Source organism: Uloborus diversus, chromosome 10 (assembly GCF_026930045.1).
Source record: "Uloborus diversus isolate 005 chromosome 10, Udiv.v.3.1, whole genome shotgun sequence".
Taxonomy (NCBI): domain Eukaryota; kingdom Metazoa; phylum Arthropoda; class Arachnida; order Araneae; family Uloboridae; genus Uloborus; species Uloborus diversus.
This window is the reverse complement of record NC_072740.1, coordinates 86,764,556-86,784,598: the sequence shown is the minus strand read 5'-3', so window position 1 is coordinate 86,784,598 and position 20,043 is coordinate 86,764,556. Positions and strand designations below refer to the sequence as shown.

General features: G+C 33.7%; 1 protein-coding gene across 1 annotated transcript in view; it reads left to right on the top strand.

The window, feature by feature from the left end:
* Positions 1-20,043, top strand: part of LOC129231263 (isobutyryl-CoA dehydrogenase, mitochondrial-like) — a 70,683-nt gene that overhangs the window by 46,832 nt on the left and 3,808 nt on the right. The window contains exons 8-10 of the mRNA XM_054865544.1: positions 3,691-3,843; positions 15,364-15,466; positions 17,139-17,191. Of these exons, the coding sequence (XP_054721519.1) occupies positions 3,691-3,843; positions 15,364-15,466; positions 17,139-17,191 (309 nt within the window). The remainder of the gene's footprint in view (positions 1-3,690; positions 3,844-15,363; positions 15,467-17,138; positions 17,192-20,043) is intronic.

The window sequence follows — 20,043 nt, the reverse complement described above, 5'->3', positions numbered from 1 at the left end:
GGCATTTGTTTGTTTCACCTTTTTTCATCCGCCATTAGACAGTGGCTGCTTTGCCCCCTGTAATTTATTGGAGTTGCAAATTTAATTATTTAATGGGGAAATGATATGAAATTTACTGTTTTCCACCATATCTTTTTACAACTAAGTTTTTAAGGAATAAATTACAGCCTAAGTTGCTCCCTTATAATGTATCTATCTATGGTGAAAAAATGGTTAAAATCCGTCCAGTAGTTTTGAAGATTACCCCGGACAACCGGACAGAAATTAGCCCTTTATGTATAAAGATGAGGATGCAATTCCTAAGAAAGCAATGTCATGCTTGTTCCAGAGTGGCCTTGATTCAAAATTTACATTATGACAACTTTTAATATTGCTATTGTTAGGCAGCGAATTTTCGAAACAATGGGTTTAATCTTTAATCATTTGATGTGGAAATTACACGACAATAACTGTTTTCGATCACGACGTTTTTAGACTAAGTTTTTTAGCAATAAATTATAGCCTAAGTTGTTCCCCGATTATGTAGCTATCTATGGTGAAAAAATGGTTAAAATCCCTCCAGTAGATTTGAAGTATACCCCGGACATCCGGACAGAGATTAGCCCTTTATGTATAAAGATGAGGATGCAATTCCTAAGACAGCAATGTCATGCTTGCTCAAGAGAGGCCTTGATTCAATATTTACATTATGATTACTTTTAATGTTGCTGTTGTTAGGCAACGAATTTTCGAAACAATGGGTTTAATCTTTAATCGTTTAATGTGGAAATTACATGACATTTACTGTTTTCGATCACGACGTTTTTAGGCTAAGTTTTTTAGCGATAAATTATAGCCTAAGTTGTTCCCCAATTATGTAGCTATCTATGGTGAAAAAATGGTTAAAATCCCTCCAGTAGTTTTGAAGTTTACCCCGGACATCCGGACAGAGATTAGCCCTTTATGTATAAAGATTATGATAGCAAATGATTATTACTTTTCATTTGACTTTCAGATCGTTAGCGTTTTGTCTTAGGGGTTCCTTGAAGTTTAAGTGAAGCACTAAGGGTTCCGTAGCTGAAAAAGTTTGAGAAACGCTGTATTAGAGGAAGGCGGTTCAGGGACCCTTGCTCGTATATTTTCCTTAATTCATATTAAATATTTCATTATAATAAAAGGAAAATATGATTCTTTTGGATTTAAAATTATACTTAAAAATTGTGATTACCGTATCATAGTGTACAAGAAATTGCTCTTTTGGTCAACATTATTACCACATCCCAAGCTAAAGTAACATGACTAAACCTAAACATAAAAACGTAACATAATGTTATGTGAAAATAACGAAAAATCTATAAATAATTCTGAATAAATGTTACGAAATAAGAAAATGAACTGAAGTCAATAATAGCGATTGTGGAATCAGATAAGGGAAGATATGAATTAATAATATATGTACATAATGATGCCTCTTAAAAAGGAAACATTTTCCTCAAAAAAGTAAAAGGTTATAGGTATAAAGTTTAAAGGATTAATTTAATAAATATTCTCACAATGATAAAAGTAGTCTCATTTCTTGACTACCTTCCCACAGTTCGTCAATAACTTTTTCATTGTAAATTGCAAGAAGTTTCTATTGTCTCAAAATGTCATTTTAATAAGTCTTTTTAAAATTCAAGATGGCAAAAACGGACGCTTCAAGAAACTATTCGCCTACAACAGCTTATAAAAAAATATCCTTGAAAACCTGAAAAATGGGGGAAGAGGCAGGCCCGGATTTAGGTAACCGCACGCCGCAGTACGGGGGGGGGGAGGCACAACACAGAGGGCGTCCTTTACCCTAAAATCAGCCTGACTCCGGGCTCTTCGCCTCTGACTCCGCAAACCTGGAAAAAAGACATTTTTGTCGTATTGTCGCGATAACGTGAAACGAAATAACTGAAGGGCGTATCTAAAAACGCAACAGAGCGCTTAGAAACTAACAATTACAAGTATGGGATGTTTGTCTTAATCATAGATTGAAAGAGCTCTCTTATCTGAAAATGTTTCTTTAATGTCTCAAAATATCTGTTTAAGTTTAAGTAATTTTAAAACTAGCGATCACAAAAACGGGCCCCTCAAAAACCATTCTTTTAAAGACCTGAAAAAAGAAGGAAAGAGGGTGAGGGGAGTCACAATATGGCTGCAGGGCACTTTAAAATGACAGAAGGGCGCAATTGGGCGTTTAAAAATTAATGATTACAGGTACGAGGTGTTTGTCTGCATAAGGGGAAAAAATCTACAGGGCTTTTTAGAAGGCAAAAGAGCGCAACAGGATGTTGCTTTCTGCAAATAAAGATGAGCCACCTCTAGATGCTCGTTAACTGTGTGAATGCAATCGGAGGTACGATAGCAAGAAAACTGATGATTAAAATTGCAATGGAAAATATTGCGGTCCTAATACACTGTTTCAGAAACAAAATGAGCTATACAATTTTTATTTAGGAAAAAAAAGGAGGCGAAATTTAAATTACTATTAAAAATGATGATGTAATATATACAGCTGATAATTACTTTTAGAATCACCCAAGATAAAAATTGAACTCTTTTTCATCCATGTCTACCCGCTCTCCTCCCTCCATCCAAATCACCAATGTAAAATTTCCACGTCAAAATTCCGCAGGTGATTCTGGGTATGGAGTAAGCTATCAGCGTTTCCTGGTTCCGGGAATTTATGTTACTTGTCAAGATACCTGTCCAAGGCAGTGAGGGACCAGGGATTTTGACCATCAAAAAACCTTTAAAGTCGCCCAGTGACAATGATTGAAAAGAAAGAAACAAGTTTTGAAAAGAAGGCAAAATAATTTGAGGTTCCTCAGTGAATAGATAAAAGGCTTTTATTGCCGTAAAACTTATGCCTGAAGAATTTCGAGGTGTCAGGAATAGAGAGTAGAAAAATCGACAGTTAAAGGGGAAAAAATATTTTTTAAGAAGCAAAAAAAAAAAAAAAGGAAATAATTTTTTTGCGAAGAACCTTTTTGAACAAAAGAAAAAAAAAATCTGGGGTTGGGGCACATCGACCATATGGCCGGTTGCCCGGCGGGCCAGTCTGGGCCTGCACACAAGGTGTGTAAATGTTTTCCTATGTCTATTTCTCAAGAGTTCTGCTGATACAAGTCAATTTGTTTCCTAGAAAATGGCTTTATGAAGCCCTAAATTGGTTTAAGATGTTAGTTCTCTGAAATTTTGTCTCATTCCAAAATAAATACTTTTATTATCTTGGTACAACACCTTAAACCCAAACACGTGCACAGAAATTTTGGGGCCCGTCACAAATGACTTTTCCAAGCCCCCCCCCCCTCTATAATGTCTACTCCTATATTTTACGCCCAGTTTTTAAAATATTGGGTCCCTTTCAGACTCGGACCCGAACCAACAGGTGTCCTTTCTCTCTCCATGTGCACGCCCCTGCTTAAACCAATGTAAGGCTTCAGGAAGCACTTTTCTACAAGGAAAAAATATTAAAACAAAGTTTAGAAATATATTTCATTTTCCTTTTGAAGAACTTATCTTGTTTTACCCTTTAAATTATTTCCCTAATGCATCAAGAGTTCCATCATCCAATTATTCCTGGCAGTTGGAATAATTAAAAAAGGTTACATTTATTCAAAATATATTTTCATAAAATAATTTCAATTTTAATATGGCTAATTTTATCTTTAAAATATTTAGCATAACCAATTCCTTTTGGCTCGAATGGCTGCTGATCTGGTTGCCTCCCGTCTTTTGGTAAGAAATGCAGCAATTTCTCTTCAAAATCGTACACCAGAAGCAGTTTCACTATGTGCGATAGCAAAGTACCAAACTACAGAAAAATGTTCAAAAGTAAGTACTGTTTTGCATTTGCTAACAATTTTTAGAGTTAGTTACTGTTAATAAAAAAAAAAAGTGTAATTGTGCCTGCATATTTCCCTTTCTTTTCACTAAGAAATGAATGTTTGAAAGGCAAGCAGGGGGCGTGCACAGGGGTGGGGAGAAGTGAGTAAGGATACCTGTTGGCCCAGGCCCAGCCTGAAGGGGGCAATATTTTTAAAAATTGGCGTGAAAGATTGGGTAAACAATATGGAGGGGGGGGAGGCGCTCGGAAAAGTCATTTGTGATGGGCCCCGAAATTTCTGTGCATGTCCCTGGAGGCAAGCATACAAATACACATACATATTCCAGAGAAATGGAGTTAAATAAATTGATGCATGGACTAGCATATTAAATATCATTGTTGAGAAATAGTGTAGGTCAAAATCTGATTTTCAGATTTATCTGCACTTTATCATTTTTAAATGTTATGGACAAAACTCAATAACGATAGTACTAATGTAGTTCTTTCTCAGAAAAGAACTGAAACTAAAATTTTTATGGATGTGAAATATTCAAGAAGTGATACACATTGTTGTATATGGAACAGCTAGAGCCAGGGCCGTGTCCAGAGCCTCCCCCCCCCCCCGAAACCTGAAATGTTTTGTACTATAAAACAGAAGTTTTTTTTTTAATTTCTAATATCGGAAAAGGAAAGTTTTGTTCTCAATTTTGTAACTATTAAATGAGTGAAAATTTGAAGAATACAGAAAAAGCAATTCTAGTTCTCATTAGCTGCAAAGAATACTTGAAATTTAGACCCTTAATTAGGACTTCTTTCTCTCTTTCCCAATTCAATTCAGGGCCAAGGTAATTCCCCTAGTCAGTTTGGTAGACTTGCCCTTCTCCAGGGGCATGCACAGAAATTTTGGGACTCGTCACAAATGACTTTTTGGGCCCCCCCTCCATATTGTTTACCCCTTTTTTCACCCCTAGTTTAAAAATATTGTGCCACCTTCAGGCCCGGGCCAACAGGTGACCCTTCTCCCTCCTGTGCACGCGCCTGTCCTCCTCCCCCTAAAACTGTTATAAAACTTACACTGCATCGATTTCAAGCCGGGGACTCCCCAAGGGGTGGGCCCGTAGTTTCCGATTAGGCTGGTATCTGGTTACCAAGATGTGCCAAACTCAGCTCCTTGATACATCCTGAGTAAAAAATGCAAAAATCATGATTCTTGTGTTTTTGTAGAATATTTTTCAAGATAAATTTTTGTGACTGATATGTTCCATGTCTTGCTATTTATTTAATTACCGAATTCAGTATTTTGGAAGTTCTTTCGTTATTGCTTGTTTTTATCTTACTTCTGCTGCATACTGTTAATATCTTAAGGGCAATTCTATGAACCATGGAAACTAGATATTTAAAACAAAATCTTGAAAAAAATGTCCCAACTTTCTTTTGTATGTTCTCTGTATTAACAGGTGAACCATTTTCTTTTCGTATGTTTTATGAGCACACATTCGGGTGAATTTGCTCTCGCCTAGTAGCAATTTTAAAAGAGCATATATTTATTGTTTTAGCCTGTTTCTGCTAACTTATTACACTTTTTCTGAAAGATTCATTCCATAAGAAGACAATTATTGTATGTTTTAAAATTTCTGCTTAAAATAATTGAAAGAAGTTGTTTATTAAATCATTGTTTATTAAATCATTGAATTCTATGTAACATGAGTCATGAAAAATTATGTATTTTACTACTTATAAATTTCTTAACTTGTAAGTTAAAACATTCTTACTGTTCCTTCTACTCATTTATGTAACTAAAAAGAAATTATAAGTCAGTTTGATTTTTTTTAATATTCCATTTATAAAATAAGCATATTAAGCACATTCTTGTAACATGAGTCATGCGTAATGTGCGTAACAGCCAATACAAGATAGCATTGACTTCTTTCATCCTGAAATTATGGATGTTCTACATCTGACCTAAAGGGACACTCTCTTGTTATCATTACCACTACAAGGTGAATTAAAAAATGAGAAATTAAAATAACAAGAGCTCAACAGTGGAATCATTAAAAAGTGGAATTGAGACAAAAAAAAAATCTTCTATGTTAAGCATTTTTATGTGTGTGTGTGTGTCTATATGTATATGTGTGTTTGTGTGTTAGGGCAATGTGAGGATTCAAGCCCCTCCTGAAAAAAAATTCTGGATACTGCCTTGGCTACAGCAATAGTACTCTCAAACCCTTTTCTCTCTCTCTCTTTCTTGCCACAAATATGTGACAACTATTTGACGAGAGCAACAGCATAAAAATTAATGTGCATTATGAAAAAAATTGTTCTTTGATAACACTGAAATTCTTGCCAGCAACAAGAGAAAAGAAGTACTTTTTCAGAGTGTACCTGCAAAAAAATGGGTTTACATCATGTCTAGTCTAATTTTAATAGACTCAGTGCTAGATCTAGGGCTGAGCAAACCATAGCACTTGCCCCACATGGCAGCTTCTGAGAGATGGCAACTATTCCCTATCTTTGTTTTTTTTTCATGTAACTATTTCATAAAAACTTGATAGAACATGGGTAAGGGCAGCAATTTCAAGATTTACCCTGACACGGCATTATCTCACAAAGGCTTGGCAAGACCCAGGTTGAGAGTGGCTGGTCTAGATGATGTTTTTAAATAGTTTAAAAAAAACATATGACCTTGCTTTCTAGATGCCTAATAATATTGATTTAATAAGAGTATTTGCCAATGAAGAAAAAATTTCTTATGCATCTCAATATATTTAAAAAAAAGTTCTATTTCAATAAATTTAACTCATGAAAAATCAGTAAAGTTAATTACTATGTTTATAATCAAACAATATAAGTTTCAACCATTGTTCTAGTTATTCTGAAAAATTAATTGCTGATAACAGCTGCACATAAGCATGCCCTAGTAATTCAAATATATTCAAAATTAAGAAGTAAGCTTCTTTCAAGATTGGGGGGAGGGGAGATCTAATATCTGGAGAGCGATCAAAGAAAAAGGAAATTTATTAGTTGCTAGCCTGAGCTATTGGTTTTGATAACAAGACGTCTCACTTTGGTTGACTTCCTTTCTACTCTGGGAGAAAGAAAAGGAATTTGGAATTCTTATATTGGCATAAGGCCTAAAGAGATTGCAGTACATAATTGGAAAAGACTTATTTTAACAAATGAATGTTTTTAAAACTTTATTTTATTTAAGACATTCATTTGAAATCAAGCAGAGCACAATTATAATACACACAATCATTGGTTTTAGGCTGTTCTATCACTCCTTAAACAACTTCATTTTTTTGGCACCTTTTTTGACTTATAAACACTCACTCGGCGCATAATAACCTATTAAGGCTCTTACGCCAAAAAACCCAATAGGACCAACCACTATTATATCAGTTTATCATTAATTTAATGATTAAATACTTGCTACGAATAGAATAAGAAGTCTTCCGCTTGACTTGAAAACAATAGTGTTAGTGTGGCTGAAGCCACCCAGATTCCGCTGAATTCACCAGGATGACCCTGGTACAGTACATAATTGGCAAAGCAATTATTTTAACAAATGAATGTTGTTAAAACTTCATTTTACTTAAAACATTCATTTGAAATCAAGCAGAGCCAAATTATAAATGCACAATCATTGGTTTGAGACAGTTCTATCACTCCTTAAACAACTTCATTTTCTTTGGCGCCTTTTTTGACTTATAAACACTCACTCTGCACAGTATAAACTATTAAGGCTCTTACGCCAGAAAACCCTAATAGAACCAACCACTATTCTATCAGTGGATCCTTCATTTAATGATTTAAGACTTGCTACAAGTAGAATAAGAGGTCTTCACCTTGACTTGGAAACAATAGTGATTGTGTGGCTGAAGCCACACATTCCACTGAATTCATCAGGATGACTCTGGTATAGTACATTATTGGCAAAGCACTTATTTTAACAAACGAATGTTGTTAAAACTTCATTTTACTTAAAACATTCATTTGAAATCAGCAGAGTCAAATTAGAATGCACAATCAATGGTTTCAGACTGTTCTATTACTCCTTAAACAACTTCATTTTTGTGATGCCTTTTTGACTTATAAGCACTCACTCAGCACAGTATAAACTATTAAGGCTCTTACGCCAAAAAACCCTAATAGAACCAACCACTATTCTATCAATGGATCATTCATTTAATGATTAAAGACTTGCTGCGAGTAGAAAAAGAGGTCTTTACCTTGACTTGGAAACAAACAACTCTAACTTGGAAACAAGTGGTTGTGTGGCTGAAGCCACACACATTCCGCTGAATTCACCAGGATGACTCTGGTGCAGTACGTAATTGGCAAAGTACTTATTTTAACAAATGAATGTTGTTAAAACTTCATTTTACTTAAAACATTCATTTGAAATCAAGCAGAGCCAAATTACAAATGCACAATCATTGGTTTGAGACTGTTCTATCACTCCTTAAATAACTTCATTTTTGTGGCGCCTTTTTCGACTCATAAGCACTCACTCAGCACAGTATAACCTATTAAGGCTCTTACGCCAGAAAACCCAAATAGAACCAACCACTATTCTATCAGTGGATCCTTCATTTAATGATTTAAGACTTATTACAAGTAGAATAAGAGGTCTTCACCTTGACTTGGAAACAATAGTGATTGTGTGGCTGAAGCCACACATTCCACTGAATTCATCAGGATGACTCTGGTATTTGGGGGCACGGCAGTGCCCCCGCCAAGTCGAGCGCGAAGCAAACACTGCCGTACCATCCTTTACTGGAACCATTTCGCCGCATTTTCAGGCCCCTATTTGAGAACCTTCTGATGAGACTAGAACGCAGAAATTTTCGTCATCCAGTAAGCTATAATCACATACTTAAAATCCGAAATTTCAAATCTGTAGGTCATTTAGTTCCGAAGTTAAGCGAAAGCAAAGTTTCGCATTTATGACACTCACTCACTCATGATCATCAAAATAGAACTAGTACTTCCCATAAACTCAGAGAGGTGAAATTTGGTACAGAGTTAGGGTTTGATGGCCACATAAAGGAAAAACTATAAAAACTACGCTAATTGAAGATCTGGAGTGACCCTGATTAGAAAACACAAGAGCCCAACCAATCTATTAGAGATCGACATACAACCTTTACAAAAAATATTCAACTTGGCGAACCGCTTTATTTGATGTCAAAAATCGAAAGCTGAAGTATCTGATGAAGAACCCTCAGGTGTATTAGAGATATGGTAATGCCCCCTTCTACTATTGGTACATAAAAAATCGACTGTCATTGCAAAAGTCCAGCGTAGTGGGACACCATCTTCTAACTTAATCTAGCCTAACTTTAGTCTACTCGAACATTACACAAATTAAATGTTTCTACAAAAAGAAGTGAAATCCCACCAAAAACATTCTGTAAAAAACTAGCCATGTCTCGATGGAGCTGCTTGTTTATCTCTAAAAAGTAGTGTAATCTAGACAAAGTCATGACAAGTCTAAGTTTCCTTACTGCGATTTCTTTATTATTATAGTTAATGTTGTGTGACTTGGCCATTAAAGGGTACACAAGGGTACAAAACCAGGTGCTCCATGACACCATTGCACCAATCTTTCGCCAGAACCACTACCCATTGACGATGGAAAATTGCCACTTGGAAAACGTGTAAACAAAATTGACCTGTACCCACTAAGGTATAAAGAGTGTCTAACGGCCAAGTCACACAACATTAACTATAATAATAAAGAAATCGCAGTAAGGAACCTTAGACTTGTCATGACTTTGTCTAGATTACACTACTTTTTAGAGATAAACAAGCAGCTCCATCGAGACATGGCTAGTTTTTTACAGAATGTTTTTGGTGGGATAGTACATTATTGGCAAAGCACTTATTTTAACAAATGAATGTTGTTAAAACTTCATTTTACTTAAAACATTCATTTGAAATCCAGCAGAGTCAAATTAGAATGCACAATCAATGGTTTCAGACTGTTCTATTACTCCTTAAACAACTTCATTTTTGTGATGCCTTTTTGACTTATAAGCACTCACTCAGCACAGTATAAACTATTAAGGCTCTTACGCCAAAAAACCCTAATAGAACCAACCACTATTCTATCAATGGATCATTCATTTAATGATTAAAGACTTGCTGCGAGTAGAAAAAGAGGTCTTTACCTTGACTTGGAAACAAACAACTCTAACTTGGAAACAAGTGGTTGTGTGGCTGAAGCCACGCACATTCCGCTGAATTCACCAGGATGACTCTGGTGCAGTACATAATTAACAAATGAATGTTGTTAAAACTTCATTTTACTTAAAACATTCATTTGAAATCAAGCAGAGCCAAATTACAAATGCACAATCATTGGTTTTAGACTGTTCTATCACTACTTAAACAACTTCATTTTTGTGGCGCCTGTTTTGACTTATAAGCACTCACTCAGCACAGTATAACCTATTAAGGCTCTTACGCCAGAAAACCCTAATAGAACCAACCACTATTCTATCAGTGGATCCTTCATTTAATGATTTAAGACTTGCTACAAGTAGAATAAGAGGTCTTCACCTTGACTTGAAACAATAGTGATTGTGTGGCTGAAGCCACACATTCCACTGAATTCATCAGAATGACTGTGGTATAGTACATAATTGGCAAAGCAATTATTTTAACAAATGAATGTTGTTATAACTTCATTTTACTTAAAACATTCATTTGAAATCCAGCAGAGTCAATTTAGAATGCACAATCATTGGTTTCAGACTGTTCTATCACTCCTTAAACAACTTCATTTTCTTTGGCGCCTTTTTTGACTTATAAACACTCACTCTGCACAGTATAAACTATTAAGGCTCTTACGCCAAAAAACCCTAATAGAACTAACCACTATTCTATCAGTGGATCCTTCATTTAATGATTTAAGACTTGCTACAAGTAGAATAAGAGGTCTTCACCTTGACTTGGAAACAATAGTGATTGTGTGGCTGAAGCCACACATTCCACTGAATTCATCAGGATGACTCTGGTATAGTACATAATTGGCAAAGCACTTATTTTAACAAATGAATGTTGTTAAAACTTCATTTTACTTAAAACATTCATTTGAAATCCAGCAGAGTCAAATTATAATGCACAATCATTGGTTTGAGACTGTTCTATCCACTCCTTAAACAACTTCATTTTTGTGATGCCTTTTTGACTTATAAGCACTCACTCAGCACAGTATAACGTATTAAGGCTCTTATGCAAAGAACCCTAATAAAACCAACCACTATTCTATTAATGGATCCTTCATTTAATGATTAAAGGCTTGCTGCGAGTAGAAAAAGAGGTCTTTACCTTGACTTGGAAACAAACAACTCCAACTTGGAAACAAGTGGTTGTGTGGCTGAAGCCACGCACATTCCGCTGAATTCACCAGGATGACTCCGGTGCAGTACATAATTAACAAATGAATGTTGTTAAAACTTCATTTTACTTAAAACATTCATTTGAAATCAAGCAGAGCCAAATTACAAATGCACAATCATTGGTTTTAGACTGTTCTATCACTCCTTAAACAACTTCATTTTTGTGGCGCCTTTTTTGACTTATAAACACTCACTCGGCACAGTATAACGTATTAAGGCTCTTATGCAAAGAACCCTAATAAAACCAACCACTATTCTATCAGTGGATCCTTCATTTAATGATTAAAGGCTTGCTACGAGTAGAGTAAGAGGTCTTCACCTTGACTTGGAAACAATAGTGATTGTGTGGCTAAAGCCACACATTCCGCTGAATTCACCAGGAGGACTCTGGTACATTGCATTAAACTCATCATACCTCATGGAATATTTTTTGCATCATTATCAAAAAAATGTCTCATTGTTCTGACAATGTTTATGAAAATGTGTTGAATCTGTTTGTATTGAAAATAAATTTCAGAATCTTCAATGTACCTGTTACCAACCATTTTGACTCAAAATTGAGAGTTTGGGGACCTTGTCTTTTTTTCTTTTTTTACTAACAACGCCATCCTCTGTGTGGTAACCGGAGCAGAATAGTCCCAATGTAGTCCATGCGTGTCATTGAAAGGTGACTAAAATGGATACCCAATCTAAGGTGTGAGGCACCGTGCTGATCGATGGATGGAATCTGGGTTGTATGATGTCTAAATGGTCCCCTCGAGGAACTTTTCTCCGCACACACCCCACCTCTTAGCCGTAGGCCTTAGGTTCCATCTCACGGTGGGTACGCGTAGCGGGCCCCCCGTGGGACTGATAGCGGCGGTCGATAGTCGTCTGTGCTACGGACGGGCTTGGTGCTTATTGCGCCGGGACCCCTCGAGGAACTGGGCAAAACCTCGTTGTAATTAGCCTTGCACTCGTACAGGTTGGTTTTGTGGGTGTTGACTTTTTACCACCTCCCAGTTCCATGCTTCTATGGAGCTGGTTATTGGTTTGAAGGAGAGAACCAGCAACCTTCTTGCTGGAGGAGGTGAGGGTGCAAGTCTGCAACTCACCAACTGAGGGGGAGAGGGTGCATATCTGCAACCCACAGATTCTGCAGTAGGGTGACAGGGACTACTCATTTGTGCACAAAAATGCAACTGGCCCTCGCACAAGTAGAAGAGGAAGAGGCTGGTATGGGAGGCAAAAGCCACTGGGCCAACCATTCCTGAGAAGGTAGGAGAAACCAAACATCTCCAGTCGGAGATTTCAACTCTTTCCCCTTGCACAAACTGCTGTATTTTAACGAGTAATGACACGTCAGCCACAGTCCTATCTATGCTCAAGCAGTGAGTATGTTTAAGATGGCTGTTGTGTGACAGAAAGTATCCTGTCAGAGAGGTTATCAAGCGATGACATTGAACATATTTAGCTTGTCATCCTAATTAGGAGACTTGATTCTCTCTGGGGATCACATGCCAAAAATACAAAAGGCTTCTGAACAAAAATAGTATTGGGAAGGCTTTTGGTCTTCTTACTGGTATTTATACCTTAAAGCAGCACCGTGCTATAATGGGTATCAGTGATGATATAATTTGCAGAGATTACCTCTTTACTGAGGAAACTATTACTCACACCCTGCTTGATTGCAAAGTGTTTTCTGCTCATAGGTTTGAATATCTTGGTCATCATTTGCTTGAAACATGAGAGATTCATGATATTCCTATTGGGTGTTTGCTGAATTTTACTTCAGCTGCTGGTCTGTTTTAAGACTTCTGTTTGGGGATTAGTACAATAGACCTCTGGTCACAGTGCTTGGTTCGGTTAAACCCCCCTTTCCGTCATTTCATTCAACAATGCCATGCTGGAGGCTCTGGAAATCTAAGCATTTTAAATTTGTAAACAGCTTCTTAAATTGTGTATCATACTGGCAAAGAGCTGAACGTGATTAAGACAAGCAATCCTTCAAACAGTTCATCAAGTTTATTGACCTGAAATACAAATAAGTTTGTTTAGGAGAAAAATATATTTTTAAATACCATCAAAATAACTATTATGTGTAATGGTATTTCTGAATGTTGTTAACCCTAGTAGAAACTACAATGATGTACTGGCATATTCAGGTCCCACTGCAGCCCTGACGGTGGTGAAGTTAGTACATTTATGTAATAACCAGCATAGCATTACATCAATTTAATGTTAGATCGAATCTTAGTTGTAGAGTGGAGTAAAATCCATTTTGAAAATAAAATTTTAAAGTCATCATTATCTGCTCATCATAAAACTGCTTTAACCACTATTATTTTTCTTTTTTGGAGATTCTTTTTCTCAAATTGATTCAAACAATAAAGCCATTAGTGCTTGCATGTTTTCAAATTTCTTATGTGTATACAGTTAAAACTACTGGCATGCATCATAATAAATTAATCACGCTATCATATAGGGTAAGTCAAAATGAATATAGCGATTACAAATGGCTAAACTATTTAATGAAAAAAAAATTGATCGGTGAGATTTTTACAGAATGTAGATATAACTTCAAAATTCTGTATACATGCCTCAGAGATTTTCTAGGTGACTTACTTTGGTTACATGGACAATAGCTAAGCGGCAGTCAGTTTCAGGCCATACATTCTGAATCATTTGATCAGCCATTTGTGTATGTTCTTGGCATTTAGAGGATCTTGACTGTACCGCTGACGAAATTTTTGCCTCACTTGCGCTTTACGTAAATAAATTTTGAAGTTCAGTCTATATTCTCTGAAAATCTAACATAACAATTTTTTTTCATTAAGTAGTTGTAGTCCTTTGTAATCGCTATACAGGCGTCCTTGGTATAACATGGTACTTCTACAACACAGTTTCGATATTACACGGCACAAAACTTTAACTAATAACTACACGGTTTTGATGCAACATAAATTTTAAAAGAAAGAATTTGATTTTTGTTCAATACACTATTAAAAAATATATGATAAACTCTGTAATACGTTTTTACTTTCTTTTTATGAAACTTTTACGAAAAATTGTCTGTCTTGAGCTCAAAAGTTTGATTTCCTTGTATAACACTAACTTTTTAATTTTAAATATATACTTGATTTTCCTCATCAGTGTTCTAAAAGCAAAAAGGGGAATATTATTTTGTTTCCAATACATTGTAAGAAAATAACATTAGGATTAAACATAAGCTAAATTTGGCAAACGATAAATGAAAAATGTAGTCGAAACAAAATATGAAATAAAATAAATAGAATGATTATATTTATTTTATTTTAAATTTTATTTTATTGTTGTTGCTCAGATGAACTTTATTGCTACAGAAAAGCTAGGATTTTTTTCTTGTAGAATGTGTTTTGTTCTTAGTACAGAAAGAAAAGCAGATAAAGTTTTTTCTTGTTCTGCATAACAGTTTTAATTTGAGGTATGTAAAATAATTAAGTTTTATCGTTTGTAACAACTCTTATTTTTAAATCAATGGGTCTTTGAACGTTCTTGTTGTTAGTTTTCGTTTGTATGTTCAATTGAGCCGAAATTTCAGGTATTATAAAATTTGCACCTTATGACTTGGTTTCGATATAACACGGTACACATTCCTTGATTTACATTATTTCAAGGTCTTGTATAACACGGTTTCGATATAACACGGAACATGGTTTCAATATAACATGGTACACATTGACATAATTTATGATATGTACATGATTAATTAGGTTAAAAAATGAGTAAAAACCATTTATAAAAAAGTTTCGTAAAACACGGTTTCGATACTACACGGAACGAATTAACCATGTTATACAAGGGATACATACCCCCCCCCCCCTTAGTGCATTTGCCTTTCTCTGTATTATTATCGGTTTAATTAATGCAAAACTTTTTAAATTGGAATTTAAAACAATGTAGCTCTAATTGCCAAAAAATACATAAAGTCTTACCTTATTGCATTAAAAAACTAATAAAAAATGTTTTGGCTAAAATACCCTCTCATTTCTATGTTTCAGTATTAGTGGATAAATTGTTAATTTTTACATGGTATGAATTTTATGTAATTCATGTAATTTTACGTATACTCACTTTGTACTAATGAGATGGTTTTATTTTCAGATAGTTAATCATGCATTGCAAATGCATGGTGGTTATGGCTATTTGAAGGATTATCCAGTTCAGCAGTATTTTAGAGACATTAGAGTACATGAAATACTGGAGGGTAAGTATATTTTTTTTACTTTGAAGTAAAATCTGAGTATGCATAAAAATTTATCTGCTATGCAAAGCTTTTTAAAATAAATGGAGTTTATGGTATCTTGCACAATTAGTATGAATTCTAAGAATTGATTTTGATCAGTTAAATTTCCTGATTGATAACTTCAATTTTGTTTGCTATTTATCAATAGTTAGGAGACATTTTTTGATTTATATGACGAAAAACTTGAATACTATTTGTAAGGCTCTTGGAATTGAAATGTGAAGAAAGATGTATATCCCAAAGATTTTTTTTTGTTTTAACTTTCATTTTCTAGTTCGTTCCAATGCAGTTGTTTATATCATTATTAGAAGTTGATTTTTTTTTTTAAATTTTAGTAAAGCATGACTATATTCATAGCCTACTTTCTTTGCAAAAAAGTTTTTAAAGCATGAAAGCGAACTTAAATTTAAGATTTTTAATAATTATTATGCTTTTAGGTGCAAGTCCCATTTATTTCTGTATTTTGAAATGCAATTGCAGCTGCTTCCATAACACATGCTCATTTTTGTCTACTACCTGATTCTACTGTTTAGACATTAATAACTTTGTGTTGACCATTATTTTCAACCCATCCCATATTTTATTTTTCCTGGTAGCTTGGATGTTAATCTTTTATCCATGCCCATTTGCAAATTTTTCTCCAATTGCAGCTGAGTTTAACTCTCTTTCGGCTGCAATTGGAGGAAAAACCCAAAGAATTGGAGAGCCAACATCATTTGAAAAATTTATTCTTAATGCTTACTAGACTTACCAAAGATATAGTTAGAATAATTTTTATCGAAATTTTTCTGATCAAATTACTAAAAACATTTAGAATGATGATAGATTTCTGAAGTCAAGGGACTTCCTTCTGAAACAAAATAGGCAGATGTCTAGAAAGTTTGAATCACTAAAATGCAAGGATAATTTTCAGCGTTTCTAAAAGTGGACAATTACGACAGGTTATTGTAGCTATAAAACATGATAAATTTAATAATAGTTGCTCTAAAAATGTTTTGTTATCTCTTTTGATTTTTTTTTTCGGTAATTGTAAAAAATAGTTATAATAATGAATAAACAAGTAGTGCAATAAAACTTGAAAAAAAAAGTTTTTTGAAAATTGATTATTCAAGTATTTTGTTAGTCGACTGTACCGGACTGTATTTACATATTTATTATCAAAATAGCACACCTTTTATACACATTAAGGTTTTCCAAAGTTGGCAACTAAAGAAAAAAGATTCAATATCTGTTTAAAATATTTCTAAGAACAAATACAAGCTGACTGAATTATTTCAATATAGATTTAAAAGTAGAAAATTTGAAGTAAAGGTTATCTCTTACAGCCTAATACCTTTTTTAGAAACTAGTTCAATTCAGGTCGATTTTTTTTTCATGTAATGAAAGCTCTAGGCCAAAACATTTCATGCTTATGTTTTGTTGTTTTATTAGAGAAACTTTTCATTCAAATAAAAACAATTAATGAACATTAACATTAGATCCAGATTAAAAATTTTAGTGCTGTACGCATTCTTGTCTAATAGGTGGATTTGCAGAAAGATCTTTTTAAAGTTCAATATTAATGGTTTTTTTAATTCTAAGTAATTCATTAAATGCTTATTTCTAAAACTAGTTTGTCAATTTATGCTTTTAGGCACTAGTGAAGTAATGCTGATGTTGATATCTCGTGACATTTTGAAGAACTGAGTAAGTTAATTTAACTTTTATTTATTCTGGGCATTTTTAAATGAACAGAATAGAATTATGTTATTTCAACCGGTGTATTCCAACCAATGTGTTCCTCTACTTCCAAAGGACAACAAACTAAACACTCTAATCTTGAACCTAGTTCTCTCTTCTCTGAAAGTTAAAAGAATTTATTTGCTCGATGTCTGTAAAAACACATGATTTACAGTATTTTATTACATATAAGTTGATATCCCACTTTCAAACATACATCGAGTATATTTTGGCGTTCTTTCTAAAAAGAAACAATTTTAAAAGAAGGAAAATGACACGTTATAAACATGTATGGATCATACTCCAAAAAGTGTAACTTTTCTGTCACATGCCTTTCACAGAAAAAACTTTAAAGAACGATTCATTTAACAATGCTTTTTAATTTTATCAAAAATATATCTATTTAAACCTGCCAACAATTTTTAAAAAATAATTTTTATTTTAGTATATTTTTTCTTCACAACATGTGAATCCTCACCTCCGTGACTGTTTATGTTGCTTAATACCTTGTTTAATTAAAAGTATTTACTTATTTATTATTCCTTTCACAAGTGTCTTAAATACTAATTGTTTAAGTATATTTAATTTTTTAATACTGTGTTTTAGTTTGTTTTAGTAGGATAAGGAGTCATGTCACATAATAAATTCTCACCTCCGTTACCTAAACACAAAATGTCATCCTTCATTAACATGTGGCAGTAATGACATCAAATTTCATTTTCCATGATACAAGGGAGCCTTCTTGTTTATTTTTAGCCATAAAAAAAAGTTGTGAGATTTTTTTCGAAAAACAAGAAGATGGATTTTGCTTTAAAAACTAAGTGCTATTAACTATTAAAACTAAGTGTATATTGTGACTTCTCACCTGCGTGAGCTTGAATTTCAGGGATGTAAATTAATGTAAAAAAAGAAGTGAACATGTTTTCATACGCTTAACATGTGCAGATTGTAGCAATGAAGAAACAAAATATTTTCCCCGAAAAATGTATCCATTAGGCCTATATTAGTGGAAAATTCCTCACCTCCATGACAGACCTTATCAATGTCATTATTTATGAGGTGAAAATAACTGATGGAGGGAAAATACATCAATCCTAGGCATTCTACCAACATTATAAATTGCCAGTGTATTCTCAAATTTACTAAATGCTTTTTTTAACACACATTTGAACTAAAAGGATAACTGCTAATTAAGCCATATGTTAATTAGGTGAGCTTAATATTAGATTCTCACTAATCATCTAAATAGCTCATTGTTTGCACGATTAACCGAATTACTACTTTGATATTTAATTGGTCTCGACTTTTAAACATTAAAAGTTTTTTTTTATTTCCATGAACAAGGCATTATTTTATTATGGGTAAAATAATTGGAAATTAGCTGAACCATTGTTTATGGTTACTTCTAGTAGGTAACACTTTCATTTAAGAATGAAAAAATAAATAAAATAAAATATTTTTTAATTTCAAAACTTTGTTTTGAGTTCAAAAGTCACGTTTTCTGGAGAATGACCCGTATACATTTGGAAATGGACTTGTATGGAATAAAATTTTATTTTTCTGATCACAATTTTTGCAAGCTGTTAATTTTCCTGATTCTGAATTTTGTTAAACGTGTGTTTTCAAATTTATATCAATAAAATTTTGCTTTTTAATTTTATGTAGCCTTTTTATATTTATTTTTTGAAAAACTAGCTCTAATTTACACATGTTCAATGTTTTGGAAAATCTGCAAATCCCATATTTCAAGATTACTTTTTTTTTGTTATAGTTCAGCCTTTACTGAAATTATAACCTTTAACACTACACTCCAGGATCTTCCGTAAACGCCACTATGTGAGTTTTAACTGGTTGAGTGGGACCCTCAACATTTTAAATTAACAGTTCAAACAGTAGTAAATTGCATCATAATGTATCAATCTTTGTTTTTTTATTGTTAAGTTAAAAGGTTTGAACTAAAATCAGGAATGTGTCCTAAGCTTTTGTGCAGGAAAAATTTTGTCTACAAGTTTCTTTGTTTTTCCATTAAAAGCATTGATGCTTTGCTTCAGTTGTCTACCTTTAAAATTAAATCAAAATTTAAAAAAAAAAAAAAAAAACCCATTCATGAAAATTGAGTTAGGACTACAAATTTAAGACATCAACATCCATTATGGTGGGAAGAGTCAATTTAAAGAAGTAGATTTCCATTAGAGAGAAGTTGACAGTGTGCTTTATAAAGGATAGCTAACTACATATTAAGTATAATATTTTCCTATGTTTAGTCCCCTTCTTCCCCCGAATAAGTCCCTGATTTAAATTATATTTTTATTTTAAATATATACTATACTGTTAGTCATACATATTTGAAAATGTTTGAGAAAATATTTCGAGTTTTCAAAAATAATTTGTACAATATTTTTCTATGTTTTTTTTTTTTTTTTTTTTTGGTATGTGTACAGTACTGGCCAGATGGATGACTCACCACAAAAAACTGTGATGTTTATGAATGCACAAGAATAATAGCATTTGACTAAGTATTTATTTTATGGGAATCATGTTTTTAAGTTATATAAGCACAGTATACATACATAATTGAGAAAGGGTTCAATATTTGGTGTGGAAACCTCTTTTTTTCAATACAGCTTGGATATGATCAGGCATGGAAATACATAATTTTTCACAATAGTCTTTTGTAATTTCTGTAATCCACACTTGTTTTACTGTTTCTCTTAAGTTCCAAAGTGAAGTGGGGTTATGCTCAGCAACTTTGCACTTTAAAATTACCCAAAAGTACTGGATTGGGTTTAGGTCCAGGAAATTTCCTGGCCATGGCCCAA